This window comes from Echiichthys vipera (assembly GCF_963691815.1).
Source record: "Echiichthys vipera genome assembly, chromosome: 1".
Lineage (NCBI taxonomy): Eukaryota > Metazoa > Chordata > Actinopteri > Perciformes > Trachinidae > Echiichthys > Echiichthys vipera.
In genome coordinates this window covers 20,685,475-20,706,745 of record NC_139826.1, presented here as the reverse complement: position 1 = coordinate 20,706,745, position 21,271 = coordinate 20,685,475, and the positions used below count along the sequence as shown (strand labels likewise).

General features: G+C 41.2%; 1 protein-coding gene across 1 annotated transcript; it reads left to right on the top strand.

Moving 5' to 3' along the window:
* The first annotated feature begins 73 nt into the window (after nucleotides 1-73).
* On the top strand, nucleotides 74-16,373 carry immp1l (inner mitochondrial membrane peptidase subunit 1). Its single transcript, XM_083940535.1, has 6 exons — nucleotides 74-124; nucleotides 9,057-9,167; nucleotides 9,310-9,398; nucleotides 9,998-10,124; nucleotides 15,545-15,655; nucleotides 16,233-16,373. The coding sequence occupies exons 2-6, from the start codon at nucleotides 9,063-9,065 to the stop codon at nucleotides 16,311-16,313; spliced, it is 513 nt and encodes a 170-aa protein (XP_083796661.1). The 5' UTR covers nucleotides 74-124; nucleotides 9,057-9,062; the 3' UTR covers nucleotides 16,314-16,373.
* The last annotated feature ends 4,898 nt before the right edge of the window (nucleotides 16,374-21,271 follow it).

Here is a 21,271-nt window from a genome sequence, read left to right as displayed (position 1 = left end):
TTTGGTGATGGTCGACCAATGAGGGCAGCGATTGTTACGGGGCTTCGTGTGCAAACTGTCAAAGTTAATTTCAATTTGTTGTGTTGCATGGTCGGAGCATTGAATCACTAAGTCGGTAAGTTAGGTGAGTAAAGCTGAAGTCACTCCTTGTATTTTTTAATCCTGTTTACATAAATGTGGTTGCATGTGTTTTTGGCGATGGCCAGCAGCTATCTAGTGCCTATAAAAGTCACCTAACGCGTGGCTTTGTGCCTCTATGACCTCGTTGGTTCATTGCATAACATTACAGAACCCGAATATTGTTTGGCAGATACAGCCACACTGATTCAGTCCACCTCTTGTTTAGCAGACAATAGAAATAACTACAGTTAAAACAGTTTGTTAACGTGTCACATAACAGTTGAACAAACTGTCAGTACATTATTCTATTCTATTCTAGATTGATTGTATTCTAGGGGCGAGGATACAGAGAACATCACTTAACGATATGATTATCGATATGTAAATGAAGAGAACATAGAATTAAGAGATATTATGTTCATTAAGAAGCAATCAGCCTTACACTAAAATGCTTAACTGTATAATACCGTTATTGCCTTACAGTGGGGCGGATTAGCTCAGTATTTTGCACTAATTGTTCACTTTGTGACTAAAGCATGAAATTTGGTGGATGATTTGGTGAATATGTTTCAAACAAATCTGGATATTGGACCACCTCGAAAGCGCCCCCTAGTGGCCGTGCCAGCCATTTGTTTTGCAAATAAATTAATGAAGAATAAAAACTGCCCTTTTTAATTATACCAACTATTTGTATTGTATAAAAGCCTGATCAGCCACCTTTACAATGAGCTACAGCATGTAAGGATCGTGCATTCATGGAATGAGCAACGAGGCTAAATGCATGGGTACCACCCCCCAAAAATGTGCATCCCCTGTGGGGCGGATTAGCTCAAAAATCACAAGAATTCTGTATTTTGTGATCGAAGCACAAAATTTGGTGGATTTGTAGGTAGATATGTTTCAACAAATCTGTATATCAGGCCATCGCAAATTTGCCCCCAAGTGGCCATAGCAGTCATTGTCTTTGTTAAAATTACTAAAAATATTTTAATGCTTTCTTAAAATATTTAAAAATACACCAATATAAATTTAAAAATGTTAATACACATACTAAATTAATAAAAATCCAGTTAGACACTCCTTCAGTTATTTTTTCCTGCCCCACCACATTCCGACTAGCCATCAAGCTAGCTGGCAAATGAGCTAGCTAGCATTTGCTTCCTGGGACAAGCAGGGCAGTGGACTGTCCATCAGGCATGTCGTTATTCCTGGGCATTCGGGGATATAGCCCCTGATCTATGTGCCGTCTAATAAAAAATAAACATAATGATGATGAAAATAGCCCAGAACCGTAGACTTTTATGTGGTTGCAGCAGCCACAGAAGCCACATTGTAGCAGTGAAAACCGCAAAATTCATGATAACCGCAAAATTCATGATAACTTCAGAATCAAACTTAAAGCAGACTAACTTGCCAGTGTTTTGGTTTAATGAGTGACCCTGTTAACTGGTGACTTTCAGCTGAGTGCCTCTGCGGTTGCCGTAGTGACTGCAAATGATGAAAACACTGACTCACTCACTCATCTTCAACCGCTTATCCGGGGTCGGGTCGTGGGGGCAGCAGCTCTAGCAGGGGACCCCAAACTTCCCTCTCCTGGGCCACATTAACCAGCTCTAACTGGGGGATCCCGAGGCGTTCCCAGGCCAGTGTGGAGATATAATCTCTTCACCTGGTCCTGGGTCTTCCCCAAGGCCTCCTCCCAGCTGGACGTGCCTGGAACACCTCCCTAGGGAGGCGCTCAGGGGGCATCCTTACTAGATGACCGAACCACCTCAACTGGCTCCTTTCAACGCAAAGGAGCAGCGGGTCAACTCTGAGTTCCTCACGGATGGCTTTAATTTATTTTACCACACAGCATGACAACGTTTTTTTTAAAGTGGTGAATAAAATTCTACGCAGACCTTTTTACACAATCGGGTTTCAAAGACAGATAGATTGATTTAGAAAATGAATTAGAGAGAGATATTAGTAGGAAGAGCAACTCGCTCAGTTTACCTTGAAAACAAGCAACGATCAAAACGCCACTGACATATTTACTCAAACAAAACTATAAAGACTGATCAGATAAGTAACGTTATGTTTAAAATTGTAATAAAAAACTAAACATAGAGGCATTCACAAGGACGGCCACCACAGCCATCAGAAGAAAATATTGTGATGGCCCAATATCCATTTTCATTAAACATATATTCAGCAATGAGTGTACCAAATTTGATGTTTTTATCACAAAATTAACGATTGTTCAGCTAATCCACCCCACTATTAAGGTAGGGGAACTTTGAGACGATACTGAACATTGACTGATTACCGATATGGCGGCTGATGTAGGGAATGTTTGAGCTGAAGTGAAAATAGATCTTTTTTTATGTGGATTGTGCACCGACTTTGCACCCAAATTACTATGCAAATATACTTTTACATGTATTAATATTTTTTTATTGCCAATGGGCAAACAGGTTGTAATGTGATATTGTCAGTTGCCTATGGGCCTATAACACATTTCACGTTTTTGCCCCCTCAAATCCATTGCTGCGCAAACGTGAGGAAGCCATGCTCAAATGTTAGAGAGACAGCGGCATGGTGCGCAAGCGCCTGGTTTTCAGGCATACCCTGTGTCAAAGAAAGTTCAACTTAAAGTAGGTAGAGGTGACAGATGCATCATGTGTACCTCCCCTATGACAGCCTGTGGACTGATTTCTATGTAAGGACTCTAGACAAATAAGAGTTCCTTACCTCTTTTTAACTCCAGGTGTTTTTACACTGGACAGCAAGTAGGCAATTTGGCTGCCTTTTTGCCAGCCTGGTCTGCATATTTAGATAGATCGTGGCAAATTGGCGGCCTGATTTAGCCCCCTAATGTGCCGGCTCGGACCCTACACATGCGGCTCGATGTCCATGTTGGGCGGAGCTGTCGATGATGTGAACTGTTGTGCGAGCCAAAGCCAGGAGTTTTAAAAGCAGGAAACAGCTGATCACAGGAACCATAAACAGCAAGTCATCACTTCAGCCGCAACAGCAAAATATTGACCGTAGAGATGAGTAACTGAAAAGCCTACTAAATCGGTGAGAAGCTGACCATCACCGTAGAAAAAGTTATAATTTCTCAGATCACTGGGACGGTGACTTCCGATCCATATGTCTTACATCACACGTTGTGTTTCTCTTCACGTCACGTTTACGCCTATCCCAGAAAGCCAGCTTGTGGGAAAAGAGGAAAATTATGCCTCGGTTTCACATGGACAAGACGGCAAATTGCCGCATTTGCCTGGCCACCAATGTGACGTTTTTTCTTATAAAAACACCTTACCCTACAACCAACAGTTTGCAACATTAGCTAACGTTAACGTACACACATGCCATGTTTCCATTATACGTTTTACTGTGGCAGCCTGGAGATGGACCTAAGGTTGGTGGTTGATCCGGAGTAGGACTTTTTAGCTAATGTTAGCTTGCTTGCTAGCTTATACGGATGAATTTCTAGCTAGCTGTCATTTAAAAATACTGCCTTAAGTGGACAAGGCTTTGTGCCTGTGCACCTGGTAACAGCTCTAAGTAAATTGCTATGTGTATTATTTGTGGTTATATACACTGTATTTATTTTTAAGTTGACAGTACATGTCAATGGGGATCCATTTGCTTCCCCAGTCACATTCAGTTTGGAGAACTCAGCAGGTGTAAAGGTGAGGAAAGCTCAGAGACTCCAAGCATACAGTGGGAAGCTGCTGCAGCTCAAGGATAACTGTGGATAGACTTGGTGAGCACCAGCATCTCTACTAGCCATGACAGGGATAACAGGGGTTGTTTTTACCTTGTGACCCAAGTCACACTAGTCTTGCATTGCCAGACCATACTCCAGCGCTGGAATAGGGGGAAAAAATGCTCTGGCTTATTTGTATTTCTGGGAATCAATCACAGTCATCTCGGGCAGAGTTAAGCAGACGGTGTCCTTGAAATATAATCTGTTTAAATCTGGTAAACCAGAATACTTTCACACTGTCATGGGACAAATGAATAGTACAGAGCCATTATTAATGTTACCAGAAAAACCTGTGCTTTTCCTTATATGACAAGTCAAAATGTCCACTAGGAGAATGGCCACCTGATGAAGGAAATCTCTTTCTCATATTTCAGTTATAATGTCCACCATTAATACTGGCTGACGGTTGAGTGATCAGTGTAATCCTTAAGACAGCTGTAAAAAAGCTTTGTGTGGCAGAGAGAGGCCAGAGGCAGCAAAAGTTCACAGGATACTGTAAGGCTCCAGAGGAGGCAATAGCCCAACTGCTCACTTTACAAATGCTCTCAGCAGAGGCAGTACTGCTGTTTTGACAGCACTGTTGAGATTTATATGTTCTGACAGGAGACCAAGGGAATATATCATGACTGACAACACTGGGCATTGTGGAAAGCCTATATGAGACAAATAAGATGCGCTGTCTGACCTGCATCTCAGACGGAGGAGAGCCAGCTTCAGGAATGCAATGTGCAGGATGTAGGAGTACATTGCTGTGGAAACTTTCCCCACATCCTCTCTGCACAGTCACCTAATTTTCAATTGTCTCAAATCCCAATTTGTATGTCACATGGTGGTGGTGTAAATACAGCAGCCTGATTGTACAAAAATAACATAATTTCTGCCTTTTTCCATGTGTCATCTGTGCATGTTTTTGTTTTTCTGCAGTCTTTTTTATCAGTCTCTATCTGATTGAGCTATATAATGGCTGCAGTCATAACATGTCAGACCTTTCCTGGTCAGATTGTTTTGTTTTCTTCAGTGTAATTCTGCCATCAGTGTGGAACTGCGAGAAGCAGTACACTTCTTATGTCCGGAGGATGCAAGATTATCATCAACACGTATCATATTTATTTTGTTAGCATTGAAAGTAAAGTAATATTCTAAGGGCACAAGCACAATAAGCAAAGGATGGGTTTTGTATGCAGCTTATGTTGTCAAAGGATCGGACTTTCTCCATTTATTCAACAGCCCATATTTTGAATAGCTTTATTTAGATTTGAAATATAGCAAGCCATATTTAGCCTGACTTGTAGGATAGAGAAATAGAGACAATGACAACATCTATTTCATTTAGAGTGAAAGGAAATCACATTATTAAAAATCATAGATTTGCCTTTAGGTTAAGCTGTCTGTCATTAACTTGTGTTAAAATATATCAGGCTTTGTCTAAGCTGGCGAGTGCAAAACACAAACTCCTTTGTGAATCTGATACAATACCAGATAAGATCTCTCAATTCTCTCAGCACCAGGCCGGCACCACGCATTCGCTTTTGGGTCAATACAATAAGGCTTAGTGGCTGATTTTTCCATTCTATGTAATTGGCTGGGGACTCTGTCAACCCACACTTCCTTTCAATTCATAGCAGTTGTATTCATATCACTTGGCTATTATTTGCTCTGGCTGACCCATTGATTGTAGGTTTAAACCCTCAGCTCCTCAAATAGTAACCTCGCTCAGCTGTTTCACGGCTATGTTGTCATTAGCAACAATGAAAAGAGCAATATGGAGATCAGTTGCTTCAATTAAGCCTCTGATAAAAGGCAGACCTAGAAGAGATGGGGGCCAGACATAGTACTCTGTGACTGGGTCTTCTACATCTGTCGCTCTCCATCCAGCCAGGTGTCTGTGTCTAAATCAACAGGATTATCTCTGATTGGACTGATAGTTGAAGCAACACCCCCCCCCCCCCCCCTCTCTTTTTTTCCAAACCTCCTCCTTTTTATAGATCACATTAAGATCAAATCAAGCTCTGCGCAACAGGACTAATGCCCCACCCTCCTCTGCCTTCTGCTGCCCAAAAGGAAGACATCAGAGGTGGGATTCGTCCCCTCTCTGGTGCTGCCTGCTCCTCCAGCCTCCCTTCCATCTGCGATCCTCAGGGAGAAAAAGAATATCTGACAAGGGGCTTGTAAGCCTCTTAGCCCCCCTGTTGCCCAGCTCTCTCTCAGCCCATGTTTTCCTAATTTACTTGTGTAAGGAGTCCACTGCAAGGTCCTTATGTGCTGTTTGTATTGTGATTCTCTTTGTGGTCCTAATAGTCTGGCCATGTTTATCAATTAACACTACTCAGCCAGTGGCAGGTTCAAATCTCTTGAGACTAGCAGAGGTAATTCCTTTTCTAATATTTCCTTATTGCTTCAATAATGTGTTTGATTAAGTATTCATTTCCATATGTTGTTATTGACTTCACCTTCACTACATTTTCATTGCTTACTGTTCCTACATTAGACATAAGAAAATATCGCATTTCATTTTTTTTCATCCTGAGGACGCATCACATTTGAACAATAACTTGACCACTGCTTATCAACTTTTGAGAGATTATTTCCATTTTTTTGTCTTGATGATGTTCAGGAAGCCTTTTTATTCACGTCAATGCGGATGGCGGAAAATACACCTAATATACATTTTATTTTTTGCAGTATCTCAGACTGTAAACTTAAAATGCTCACTTAATGTTCATAGTTGGTATAGTGCACTACTTGCGATTGCTCTGCCCTGAGTGAACAGGCTCCCTCAGTATGAGGATCACAGAGTTAAACACACAATGAGATGTTTCCATCCTCTGCTATTCATTTGGGATTCCCCTCTTTTCCCCACTGTAGCGCTGTGCTGTGACCATGGGAGGCCGGTGGCCACAGATGGTTCTGCAGAGACTTTCTTTGTTTTCCCATGAACATGTTTGGTGTGTAATCCTGGATTAGCAGAGAGACTTTGTGTTAATTTACAGCTGTAATACAGCATTCAATTAATGTTGGTGCTCCCCAACACACACATGCTCTGGGTATTAGGGGCAAGAAATAGTGTGGTTTGACTGACACTATGCTCAGGGGAATTAAAGGTAATAGAGATCCAATCAGAGGTCTCTGTGGATGTCCACCTCATTCTGAATCCCAAAGGAGTCACTGCAGCTCATATATACACTTTCTATGAAACATATAGGTAATGCTTTTGTCTGTGCGCAATCACACCACATCACACCACATGCTCACACACACAAGCACACACTATCAATGACAGAGGGTGCCTCAGAAAACCAGGCGGCTGCATATGGACTCTCTTGATATCAGTCACTGGCCGTGTGATCTTGTTATGCAAAGTCCCTTAATCCCTACCTATGATGAATGCAGGCTGGAAGGATTGGGAGGGGCAGAGATATGAGGGCAGCTGTAAGGGAGGCTGTCCACTGTGCTTTGCGAATGAGTGCTAGCAAAGATTCCTGATCCCTAGCAGAAAGAGGAGCACATGTGAGATCATGTCTGAGGGTGCATTGCAGTACCGCAACGACAGAGATGCTGGTGGAGGAAGCCAAGGGCAAGACAAATAGAGCTGAACATGTCAACTTAGTGCAGACCTAGAGATTCACATTAACCTTTAGACCACTTGCTTCCCAACAGAGGAATTATAGGGCCAGAGGTGTCATTGTACCAGCTGTGGGGGGACTGAGTTTATAGTTCTTGTGGAATAGAGCAAAAGACCAGCGCAGAATGTGACTGGAAAGGGGGAACTTAATTTCGGCTCTGTGCTGAGCGTATATATGTCCCCCATCACCTGCTCTAGTGCTGTTATTCACAGTGGCACCGAAAAGCCGAGGGTTGCCAGGGATGATCAGGAACGGGGGAAGAGTGCAGTAGGAGCACACAGGGAGGTGAAAGGATGGAGTTGGTCTTTTTTGGATCAGAGAGGATGGTGAATGGGCCAAAGAGACAAACCATGCTAGGGATGAAATAATAGATAGTGGGTTTAATAGGTGGAATATAGTTGGCATGAATGAGAGAGCATTATGTGTGTTTGTATATGTGTGTGAGAAGAGCGGAGGGGGGTAATGGGATTAGGGGTAACACCTTTGGCAGGGCTGGGAGAGCCACCTGACACCCAGTCTGTTGGGGACCTGGGGAGAAAGGGGGGGCGGAGGTGGTGGGGCAAGGGAGAAATTGGGGGTCTAATCCGTGTCCATCTTTGGGAAGTCATTCCCAGAGCTCTGAGGATTTGGAGCTTTGGTTTCCGCTCTACTTGCTTTTGTTAATAATACCCTGGGAGGGAGAGAAGACATGGAGAGAGAAAAAGGGAAAGAGACGGAAGGAATAAGGGAGAGTGAGAAAAACATTTCTTAACCCTGTGGTGGACTTGCTGGACTGCGGCATGAGCAAAAAATGTTTATAGTGCAGACTAACCTCTAAGGCAAGCAGTGTCTATTCTTTTCAAAAGCATACAGTTTCAATCTTTTTGTGAATTTGCATGTAAGTGTGCAGGTGTGCCTGTGTACACACACTGTGCACGACAGTGTGTAAAGATTGACTTACTTTCTTCTGTCCGTCTAACAGGTTGCAGCTTGAGTAAAAGTCAATAACCTGAGTGTGGCTGGGATGTTTGCTCAGAAGACACACTGATAGTCCTTGTGTGTGTTTGTGTGACATTGTTTGCAGGGTGGGTGGAGGGGTGCTGAGGGTGTCTGTGTTTCTATGGTGCTGACAGAAGTTGATAACTGCTCTAATGATTGTGGTGGTAGTGAAGGCAGCACAGTATCAGGGACTAGCTGCAGACAGTCCGGAGCTGCTTGGCTGGATGTGTCACACCCTCTGTGTTTGTCCATCACCTGAGCCCAAGGTGTTGATTGGTCCATCCTACACAGGATCAAAGTTCAGGGCAGTTTTCTGGTGTGAACTGGCCGCTCAGCCACTGAGAATGAAACACCAGGGAATGTGCCATCTTAGCAGTAGGCCAACTGTGACAACCTTGTCCACACCTTTAGAAATTAAACCTCCAAAAAGATTTTGTTTTTAGAAATCCTGTAAAGAACATAATCCTACCATAAGTGGATCAAACGTTGAATCCTTTCCTTACCACTGCATGTATAGAGCATATGATAACTGCACACTGACACTGGGCCATAACCTATCATTGTTTTTTGTTCTGTAGGTGGAGATGTTCCGCAGCGTGCTGGGGAAGGCCTTGGGGTTTGTGGGCTACACAGTCCAGTATGGCTGCATTGCACATTGTGCCTTCGAATACATTGGAGAATTTGTGGTGGTTTGTATTATTTAGATTACAGAATTAATGATTGATATATACCGATAGATTTTCTAATGTACTGTATATGTGTGTATGTTGATTAATCTATGCACAATGAATATTTGTTTTGTTTTTTTGTTTTTTTAATGTTTTGTTTCAGTGTTCTGGTCCATCCATGGAGCCCACCATTGTCAACCAGGATATTGTCTTCTCTGAACGGATGAGTCGTCAGCTTTGCAAAATACAAAAGTGAGTTCCAGTCAGTGGACTGGCATGCAGCAGGCAAAAAAAAGAAGACACATTTACCAAAAGGGCTGGATGATATGGCCAAAATCTTCTATCCTGATCATATCTTGATAATGATGTGCATCACAAAATAGGATGATTTCTGGTAATTCAGTGACTAAATAAAATGACCACACGGTAAAGCCTAATTTTGTATACTCCTGTGTAAATTAAATACTAGACAAATGTAAAGTACTGAGTATTTTCTCATTTTATTAAGAACATAAGCAGAATAAACATAACGTACACAGATCAAAAGGTAAAGCGTCATCATGACATAAATATTGTTGTAGCGCAATTCGGCCACTGTTTCTTTGACATTTTGATAGAGACGATATAGAAAAATACAATAATAGAGTTATGATATATATCATCATATTGGCCAGCCTTGTAATTTTGAATGATTTCTTTGGATCAGTTTTTTCCGCCTTTTTTGTTTGTTTCTCAAAGGAGTGTAGGAAAGGATGGCAGCAATTTCCTACAGATATGTCAAAGATAAATCAAGACATTTTGGCATTTTCTATGAATTATTAAAGTGAGTGTGTTCATGTTTCTCTTTTCAGGGGTGATATAATAATTGCAAAGAGTCCATTTGACCCAAATATGAACATTTGTAAAAGAGTAATTGGACTGGAGGGTGACAAGGTCTGCACAAGTTCCCCATCAGATCTGTTCAAGGCCCACACATATGTGAGTATGTTTACTTCACACAAACCCATATTTTTAGCTGAAAGCATCATCAGTTCCAGTTGCTTTTCCTATACATCCTGTGATTACCTGCTTTACCAAGGAAGGTTCCAGGTAGTAGTTTTACAGTCTCTTCAGAAGAAAAAAGTAACAGTAAAATAGAGAATGAATGAAGAATCCATTTACAACCAAATACTTGATAGTTTGCTTCACTTTAAAATGACAAGAATCTGTATGCATAATGCAAAACTGTCTCTCAGTTTGTCTTTGGTTTTCTTTGTTTGTGTATGTACTGCAGTCCATAGGCTATCATAGTTGTTTACATTTTAGGCCGCACACATCCATTTTGTGTCATTGGTCAAAATATCAGCTTTTGACAACACCTATATTTCCTCAGAACAGTGATAAAACCAGAGAGTGAGCAGGGGTTCTGCTGCTGAAACCACTGTCATTGCTTTTCTATTACTACTCTCCCCAACGCCCACAGCTCAGGCCTGCAATCTCTCTGAAGCCTGTTAGAGTTAGTGCCAGCCGAATGGACAGACTGATGGGTGGTGTGTGTGTGTGTGTGTGTGTGTGTGTGTGTGTGTGTGTGTGTGTGTGTGTGTGTGTGTGTGTGTGTGTGTGTGTGTGTGTGTGTGTGTGTGTGTGTGTGTGTGTGTGTGTGTGTGTGTGTGTGTGTGTGTGTGTGTGTGTGTGTGTGTGTGTGTGTGTGTGTGTGTGTGTGTGTGTGTGTGTGTGTGTGTGTGTAAACCAAAGGTTGCATGTTTTTGAATTTATTGTGTGTTTTATAGACTATGGGCAGGCTGTTGAATGAGTTCAGCAAAACATAGCGTAAGGCCAAGCCTGTAAGTGTCATTCAACAAATGAAATAGGAAATAAAGAGGTTTCCTCTTGTACTAGCTTCACCCCCACATGCAGAGGACTGAACTTGTAATAGGTGAGATCATTGTGATTCGTGATTCTAGGATGTAGTGACAGATGTTTCAGTTTCACTACTTCAGTTTGAGTCACTTTTAAACTTTCCACTAGGTGGACAACTATTGTATTTTTGGTTTGTCCATCGCATTTAGGATAAAGGTTATCGACTTTCATTCACTTATATTTAGCAGCACCTTAACCAGTCAATAAATGACAATATCTTGATGGCATGTAGTATGTTTCAGGCCATTTTGTAAATCTTCAAAGCTGTTTGTACATTAATATGTATATACAATTAATTCAACCCAAGATTATGGTGATCTGCTTCACACTCATTATGCATGTGCTTTAGTGTTTGTGTTAGGTATTCACAAATCATGGTTGCTAGAACTGACTTTAAAGGGAGGATTGTTCTCATAAACTCAGTTGCCTGTGTCAAACAGGAGTTTCTAATGTAACTTTTTAATTAAAAAAGGAAACATGATATTCCAAACACATTTATGCATTATTTCTTTAACCATAGACCAGGGCTGGAACTGGTCCTTAATTAAACAATTGAAACACTTGCTCTAGGCTAATTCAAGTAAATTAATAAATAGATGTGTTGACCAACCCAATGCACATGTACAGTATGTCTGTATGCCGTTGCCACTTCAAACAGTTTTTGTTTCTGCACTGCTGTGGTTTTATACATGCTATGTAAAACTGCCTAATATGAAAAAGTATTAATTCCTTACTCTGTGTTTCAAATGTTTCATATTTATTTTATCTGATACTTTTTTTTTAAATTAAGTAAAGTAACACAGGGCTGAATGTGATATTAATAAACCTCCAACATAACGACGGGAAACTGTTCACAACGTGGACCTGGATATTCTTCAGTATCTGGTGGATGATAGGAGTTGGGCTCATTATGCAGCAGGAATAGCGAGACGGATAGATCAAATGAATGAGAGCATTTATTGTCTGTTGTATTGACAATTCCCCCCCCCCCCCCCCCCCCCCAATTTCTCCGAATGTATAGGCACAATCAAGTGACCCCGTGTCTTGATTTATGTTGCTTGCATCTTGGAGAAAAAAGGAAAAAAAGGAAATTTTGCATGTGAATTGATGTGAATACTTTGTTACTCTTGACGGGTACAGTTGTCATGCTAGAAACTTGAAATAACCCTGGGCTAGTCCTCACAAAGCCGATTGTCACTAAGCATTTTTTATATATCATGCAGTCTGATACATGCTTTCCCAGACATAATCACCGGCTTTGTGTGACAGCATTTGAGCTAACTGAGAAAATACCCGCCGTTAACATAAATGTTTAGGCTCCCTCTGGGACTTTTTTTCCCTAGAGGATGTATGTGTTTGTGTGTGACTATAAGGATGGTGTGAGGCATTATGGGTGGACCTGTAAAGATGAATTTTGGGAGGCGGTGTTAGACCCTGTCAACACCTCCTTTTTTGTTCTGACAGGCAGGCAGGTCCTCTCCACCCTCAGAGAGCCAACAACAGACTAATTGCCCTGTCACCTTTTAGGAATCATTTCTGTGTCTGAGCTATTATGTCAAAACAATGACACTTGATTCCTAATATTTTCGCAAAGAGAGGGATCGATAGGGTGACAGAGACAGAGTTGAAATGTCTCCATACTTTCTGTTCTTTGCAGTAAATCTAGACAGAGTAATATGGTGAAAGATGAACTCTGTAAGCCTGTATGTATTTAAGCTGAACATAATTCACCACCTCAATCATGTTAAAGTAATGAGCACTGTAATGGTGTGGTTGTTAAACAACACACCTCCACAGTGAGGAGGGCTCCAGTTTCAGTGCCTCTCGACACGTCTCTGACAGGTACACAATGCCTCTCCAAGACCAAGCATACAACCACAGAACAGGTGCAATCTTGCCATCCATCACACCAGAGCGGCTGGCAGAGCCAATCAAAGCGATTCTGCATCTTAATACTATAACTCTGTTTTGGGACTGCCCTGATCTTTGAAAATCTTTATGGTTGGAAACATCTGTTGAGGGCATTTTATCTGTTCCACTGTCAAAACCACATGTTTGTACTGTTTATGCGGTACACCGAAAAATGACTTCCACACCACCCTGTCTGCAGAGAAGCTTCTGAAACACACTTGTGTCTGTTTACAGGTGCTTAAAACAGCAGTTGTCTTTGAAAAGCAGAGTCAAGTACACCGCCCCCTTTGAATAAACATAGTTTTAATTCAGAGCTTCACCTTTGACTTACTCTTTTTTTTTTTTTTTTTTTTTTTTTTTCCTTGTTCACACACCTGCGGCTTGCAAGTTGATATGCATAAGCTTTTATCCTCATGCTCGCTGCAGATCAGTAGGTCAAGTTTCAGACCTCTTTACTTTCTCACTTCTCTGAAATACTGCTGAGTTGATCTTTGAAGTACTTTTGTCTTTACTCAGGCTTGGGTTTCTCTCATTTGAGAAATCATCAATTCTTACTTTGGCTGTTGTCGGTCGGATGTGATGTTAAGGGTGCCTATGTGAAGCTCCCTCCCTGGTCGTGTCTAGAAAGTTACCCTAGATTTGTGAAAACTCGTAAGAACTCTCGCAAAACTCACTTCCCAACCACCTATACTAACCTTAACCTTCTCACACTAGTTTCGCAAATCTTGGCTTACCATCTAGACACAACCTTCCTCCCTTTCAAGAAATTAAAGCCGTTTTCTCATACATCATGCTGCTGGGTCATAATTTGGTCATAAACCATAGAGTCTGTTGTGGTTCCTTGAATTTTTCTGACGATTTCGTCAGCGGCCCTAGCCGACAGAAGTTCCCAAATGTCATTCTCTCTCTTGTTAGACATTTTTTTGCCATCTTTGAGTAAATCAGCTTTCTTCTTCACCCTCAAATGTTTGTTTTCTTCCGGTTTCGTGCGAGCCGCATGAACATCATTATTGTCCAACTGATTCGGACATCTGTGTTCTCACACACAGCTCTGCCAGGTAATGTCTAGGTAATTGTGTGTGTGTGTGTGTGTGTGTGTGTGTGTGTGTGTGTGTGTGTGTGTGTGTGTGTGTGTGTGTGTGTGTGTGTGTGTGTGTGTGTGTGTGTGTGTGTGTGTGTGTGTGTGTGTGTGTGTGTGTGTGTGTGTGTGTGTGTGTGTGTGTGTGTGTGTGTGTGTGTGTGTGTGTGTGTGTGTGTGTGTGTGTGTGTGTGTGTGTGTGTGTGTGTGTGTGTGTGTGTGTGTGTGTGTGTGTGTGTGTGTGTGTGTGTGTGTGTGTGTGTGTGTGTGTGTGTGAGACCAAATTCTGGACAGTCACTTGAATTTTCTTATTCAAACCTCTACAACAAAGATGATGCTACTTTTTTTTTTTTTAAAGAAGAAGATGAGGAGAAATGGGGGCTTCTGGTTGGCAGATGACAAAACTGTAGTGGTTCTTTTTCCTGTGCTTGGGAGCCAGCATATGTTACCATGTTAATGAGGTGTAATTGTGGGAATCCAGCATGCTGACATATGGTTCTCAGATGACTCCTTTAATGATATTCATTTGTGTCGTCGTTATTCAGTGAGTTGTTTACCTCATGTTAGGTCAACATGTCACTGGCTTGTGATTATGCCACATCATCTGTCTCAATTATCGAATATGAAACAAAACGCAGCATCCCACAGTAGGACCGAAGACTCTAATCAGAGAGCAGGGTGACGGGACTAAGAAATCCAAGCAGAGGCGAAGACGTGACGTCACCACCGCGTGGATAATATTCTGTTTCTTTATTCATGTTATTCTCTTTTCCTCCAGAAGACTTTTGCCGTTAAAAAGTTAGGCAACACAAAAATAGACTCGTGGATTGTGATGCCCATTATGACAATATAATGTGTTGTTGATCCTGTCTGCACATATAGGGGGGACAGCGCACTTAATTAGGGCCTTGACAAGCCTACTCTCCTAAAGTGATGAGATTAATCATAATTGGTGTCACTGTGAATTAGAGCCCGCTTGGATGACTGCCCCACTGGCAGGTCGGACCGCGGTGGAGACCCTTGGACACTGCTGCTAGCCGCGGCTTAGCCCTCTCTATCTCCCTTTCTGTCTGTCTCTCTCTCTCTGTCTGTCTCTCTCTCTCTGCCCAGCTATCTCAGGCCCCTCTCTTGCTTTGCCCTCCCTGGGTAACAGGGGCGCAGATTTCAGCCAACAGCCTAATGACCCCGTTTGAAGTTCTTCTAAATCCTCCTGACCCTGCCCGTTACCCATGACCCCTCTCCTAAGACGGTTCGGGGTTAAAGAGGGACAGGCAGGTTGACGTTAAGATAGGCTGAGGAGGGAGGGACGGCTGAGGCGACTCGTTGGGGGTAGGGGGTGGGGTTAAGGTAGAGTCTCACTACATAATAGATCAACTCTTTTTTACATGTTAAAATTAAGTGTTGCTTCAATTTCCGAGATTTTCTTATCTGATTCCTTTGCTGTGGAGTTAAAAAGTCTACATGTTAATCCTTTCTTTGCCCTTTTCCCCGTGTGTGGTGATGTTTTAAGGTTCCAAAAGGCCATGTATGGCTGGAAGGGGATAACCTCAAGAATTCCACTGACTCAAGGAGCTATGGCCCAATTCCCTATGCCCTCATCCGAGGGCGTGTTTGCGTGAAGGTACAGATGAGGTGTACTGTATGTTGTCATGTTTAAAAAAAAAAAAAAAAAGAAATGTTCTTTTGCCCCATGATGAAAATAGTTTCAAATTAAATCTCACATGTACGGGTTCTGATAGTGTAAGGTGTTGACCTCCTTTTTTTTCCCTCATTTGGTTTTAATTAGTCCAGTTCAGCCATTTTTAAGCACAATTCAGAGACGTGAGTCAGTTGGAAGTTCAAAGCAAGTGTGTCTGATTGACCAAAGCCTGGACAACATATTGTCTAGCTTTCCATTCTGCTGTGTTGTCATGTCAGGGGATGTCATAGCAACCACAACCCTGGAAACAGGTCAGCCAACCTTCTGTCCATCTGATTGGACAGCGGCACTCCACTGGAGGCCCTATTACGACAGCTGACGAAATAACAAGATCTTCTATGAAGTCAAACACATCGTTAAAAGCCATATTGGCAAATGTGTCCAAGAAGTGAGATAAAGTGTTGTACGTAATAGTTGGGAATCCTTTATTTTGTTATAATGTGAGGCATATCTCTCTTTTAACCCATTGTTGTTTTTCTGTAACCTTTGTCCTATACAGCTCTGGCCACCGCATAGTGTTGGGACCCTCAGTGAAAGCCCGACCAGACGGATCATTAAAACTCAGAGTGACTCAGAGTGACTCATTCTCTTTGTATCGTACATTGTTGTAAAATAATTTTTTGAATAAAACTGATATTTATTTAAAATTTATTTTAAAATGTTTGTTTTTTTAATGATGCTGATGATAATAATCAGACTCAGAGCCTGTATTTTAAAGGGTAAAACACCATGCAGTCATACATACTTCATCTTTAGACTATCTTTTCTGTTTTGTAACTGACAAGGTCTTGTCATCTGGGGCTTACAGTGTGTTGGCAGTAGCTGTGCAGCACTATAGGAACAGCATTGCGTGAGCAGAGAGTAAAGCTGTGTGTCTCTGTGGAACTGCTAATGGCAGAGAGTGGCCAGTGGCAAAGATGAGATGCACAAGGTTTATATTGGGGATCTTGCTCATTCAGTAATAAGACAGATAATAAAGTTTTAAATCAATATAGTGAAGATGAATTCATACCTAACAATACATACAGTATATGCTACAGGGATGGGTACTTGAATTTATAACTGTTTAATTGGTTTGGAAAATCACCTGAAGCAGATATTTGCATGACAGTTGTACATGTGCTTTAAACAGGGATATCTGTCTAAATCTATAAACTATGACCTCAGGAAAGACATGTCTTATGTCCTTAAGAAAGATGTTATTAATTTCATGTTTACCCTTTCTTAGTATTATGGTAAAACAAAAGCTCTCTTATTGTTCAATATTTCATTAGGCCACCATGGCAATTGAAAAAATGTTAACATTTCCCATTTAACCATACAATATTAATAAGCACTTAGTAAGAGCCTCACTCACCACTGTGTGTGTGTGTGTGTGTGTGTGTGTGTGTGTGTGTGTGTGTGTGTGTGTGTGTGTGTGTGTGTGTGTGTGTGTGTGTGTGTGTGTGTGTGTGTGTGTGTGTGTGTGTGTGTGTGTGTGTGTGTGTGTGTGTGTGTGTGTGTGTGTGTGTGTGTGTGTGTGTGTGTGTGTGTGTGTGTGTGTGTGTGTGCTTACTGTAGTAACCAAACGCCATGTAAATGTGGTTTCTCTTATTGGGGTAAATGACTGAAAGAAAATTGGTAAACGCAGCTACTTTAGATTTCTGCCTGACTTCTTGGTCATATAAACGTTTAACAAGGTTTATAACAGAAATTTACAGGAGCCAGTTACAAAGACTTCACAGGGGGAGTAATGTTGTAGTAGTGTGGAGGAAAGACAGCATTACTGTAGCTGTACATTTTTGATCCGTAGCCAAAACAATTAAATCCATAAACTGAAGCTAAAATGCAGTCTGTAATTCGCACCTCTGAACAGCAGACAGAATTCAAACATGCACACACAGGAAAAACCCTGTTCTCTGTCGCAAAAGAGACTAGAGCCAAGCATACTGATTAAGTGAAATAAACTTTATAGAGATCTTACCAGGGGGAAAAATCAAGCTGGCTGTGACATATTTTTGATCAGCCTGCTGACTCTCACAAAAAGCCCTGCACTGCTGCCCATTTATAAGGCCTACTCAGACCTTCTTGGACACAGAGACATAACAGCACATTCACATACTGAGCTGTGGAAGCTCAGCTGGTCATTCTCCAAGGCAGAGAGGGACTCTTCTCCTTAGAGCTCCCCAGGGGAAGTGAGTTCCAGGCAGCCGTGGGTCCCTGTCCAGCTGCTTCCTCTGTCTGGAGGGGGCCAGGGGGTCAGAAACAAGGCTCCCTGTGACACTGAATTATCTGCCTGAGTGTGACTGTGCCTGCTGGGAGGGATGCTCAAGATTGTGTGAACGTCTGTGTGTTTGTGTGTGTGCATATGAATTTTTTTTATGCAGGGTTTTGCTTCGAGCGCATCTTTGTTTCTCAAAGTTTAATATTCATCTGCTGCGTGTCAACACGGTGCCAGTGTTCAGCTGAAATGCTGACACAAGTAATCTAGCGTGCCCCTTTAAAGATACTGCCCCATAGAGGGAGCTCTGACTGTTTCCTAATGTAACTCAAGCCCTGCTGGACAAGGATATGTTTATGATGAATGGTGATGATCATGATGAATAATGTCAACAAGGTTAAAGCTGAATATTTGTGGATTCACACAACCTCAAGTATAGTACAAGTATATCAGTCTTATTTTTTGTCTTTTTTTTGTTTTAAGTTTGAGCTGCATATTACTTGATTTGTAGATACGTATGTTACTTTTGCTGTCATGCTTTGAGTTGTAACAGGAGACCAGGGTTTCAAAGAGATGACCGGGCAGAGGTATATATCATTATCATGCTGAGTGGGCACAAAGCTGGGAGTGAGGCAGGAAGAGATAGAGATTGGAAGAAACGGACAACAGACAGCTGTGCTGAGCTATGCAGCACCACAGAGTCAGGCTGTGGGCTGTCACCAGGGCTGAGGTGTGTCTGCTGCCTCTGTAACAGAACAGGGGGACAGAGCACAAGAGTATTGTCATAAAGTCCCTACAGTATGTACTGTAGCTGTATATCTAAAATATACTCAGTATCTGATGTTATATGGGCATGCAGGCTGTTTACATATATCGATTATATTATAAACAGTTATATATTGAGTTCAATATTTTAGCATCTTCAATGTAAATAAATGGTGAAATTATAATCCTATAATGTTGTCGGACTCATGATGGAAAGTAAAGAAAGAGAAATTGATTCAGAAGAACCAGAGTTGTTGTCTTTTTTTATTCCATGCATTGACACTTTCATTACCCACAATGCAACTCAACCACCATCAGTTCAGTAAGATATTCAGATGTTTAATGCTCACAACTAATGTAGCATCGAGCCTCTAACCTCAACTAGCCCCTTTTCAAGCTTTTGACGTAGACAACTTTTTTACACGTGTGTACTACAACACCTTTAAACCAACTTCTATCTATCTATCTATCTATCTATCTATCTATCAATCTATCTATCTATCTATCTATCTATCTATCTATCTATCTATCTATCTATCTATCTATCTATCTATCTATCTATCTATCTATCTATCTATCTATCTATCTATCTATCTATCTATCTATCTATCTATCTATCTATCTATCTATCTATCTATCTATCTATCTATCTATAACTCCTGATGTATATTTACTAGCAAATGACTTATGTGGTGTCCAAAACCTCGGCAAACCAGTCATTACAAATGCATCCTGTTTTATCTTTTAAGGATTAGTTATTATTATGTTATTGTTTTTCACTTTTTGTGTTTTCTGTATTAATACCTGTGCTTTTGATTCGATTTTTTTTTTTTTTTTAAAGTTGAGTTGCATTTATGTTATGAAATAATAATAAGTTATTGGTGGTATTATTATTATTATTATTATTATTATTATTATTATTATTATTATTATTATTATTATTATTCCTTTGTTGCTTCTCTGTCACAGTCAGTGTGTGTATGAGTATTTTAAGACAAGGGTTTCTCCAAACTACTGTAATCATCTTATTGCATAAGTGACAAAATTAGCGCCACAAATTGGCCAATAAAGTGCTCATTATGTTAAGTTAATGAACAGTTGATGTGGGTTTATTGACTTTACTTTGTTTTCATGTGTTTAGCAAGAGCCGCAACAATGAGTCGAACAAAGCAAATTTACCAATTTGTTGCGAAACAATTATAACATATTTCCTGGGCAAATTGGATATTTGAGATTTAAGTAGTTTTAATATCATGGTCCTTGATTTCATACTGTGCAACTAGATTTCCTTTGAAATAAACCTTCTGATAGATCAGTGTATTGCTTTGGGAAGATGATGACGTTTATTATTAATATTATTATTTAACTCAGCATAGGATCCCCATACTTGCCCTTGCGACTGTATTTCCAAAAACAGTTTCACAAACAAAATAAAGGAGTTAAGCAAGAAGACAATGAAAAATAACTGGAGGGGGCAGAAGGGACAAGGGGGAACTGGAGTGGAGAATAGTTGGATACAGGGCAGAAACAGAAGACAGGCAGTATCTGTTTGCTTGATTCCTAAGTTCATTTCAGGTTAATTGAATTCTTTAAAAGCGCAGAGACATGTGAAAGAGGAGAGAGGGAGGTATGGGTAAAGAGAGTAAGAGAACTGCCCGTCACTGGTAATGGCCTGGCTTGTTTGTTTTCATATCCATGGTAGAGAATGAGACGCAAAAGCAAACTCGGGTCATACGCTGCAGCATTACTCTGACAGCCGAATGTCTTTTACTGCTGTTTACAAGCTCTCTATCCTAAAGACGCACCAACAGCAGGAGGTCACTAATGAAAACTTATGTGGCCTTTATCACACTAAACTTTTGCATCGAAGCCGTATCAATCACACTGATGCGTGAATTCAACCATGCCTCAGTTCTCCTCCTTCTGTCTTTGCATATTTCTGTTCTGTTGATGCATCCTGTTTTCTTCCTTCACTTTTCTTTTACTCTTCCATCCACTTGTGTTGCTGTTGGTAAATAAGGGAATTGCTCCTTTCATTGCTGGATCCTTTCATTCTCTCCTTTTAATCAAGCCTTGTTAGTACTTCTTAATTAAGACATCACAGTCGTGTTTGATCACTCTTGCTTTGCTGTGTGTGTGTGTGTGTGTGTGTGTGTGTGTGTGTGTGTGTGTGTGTGTGTATTTGAGGGAGAGAGAGCATGAAAAAGGGTGGGGATACTCTACCAGTCCCTGTTCTGTGTGTGAAGATGACTGAACAGCTTCAAGTGGGGCTGATACACCTCCTCCAACTCTGTTCTGCCAGCCCTTGAGGCTTATGGTGTGTACATCTCCCAAGCCAACAGGCGTCAACCTCCAGAGATCCATACTAGACAGATGGTATTGGAGGCTGGGTAGGAAGGCTATCGAGCTCCCTACTGTCAGTTTGTTGTGATGATCACACACACCAGGCTGTCAATACTCACAGTCCACTAATCAAAGACGGGAGAAAAAAAAACGAACCAACACAAAGACTATTTAGAAGGCAAAACTTAACTTTTGCTGGATTTCATTAAAGAAGCGAGACTCTGAACTTC

What these genes read in the sequence shown, in the direction of transcription:
- immp1l (XM_083940535.1), top strand. Translation starts at nt 9,063, where the DNA reads ATGTTCCGCAGCGTGCTGGGGAAGGCCTTGGGGTTTGTGGGCTACACA. An exon ending in CAGCTTTGCAAAATACAAAA is followed by an intron (nt 9,399 to 9,997) that starts GTGAGTTCCAGT and finishes TTCTCTTTTCAG; the next exon opens with GGGTGATATAATAATTGCAA. An exon ending in GAGGGCGTGTTTGCGTGAAG is followed by an intron (nt 15,656 to 16,232) that starts GTACAGATGAGG and finishes TGTCCTATACAG; the next exon opens with CTCTGGCCACCGCATAGTGT.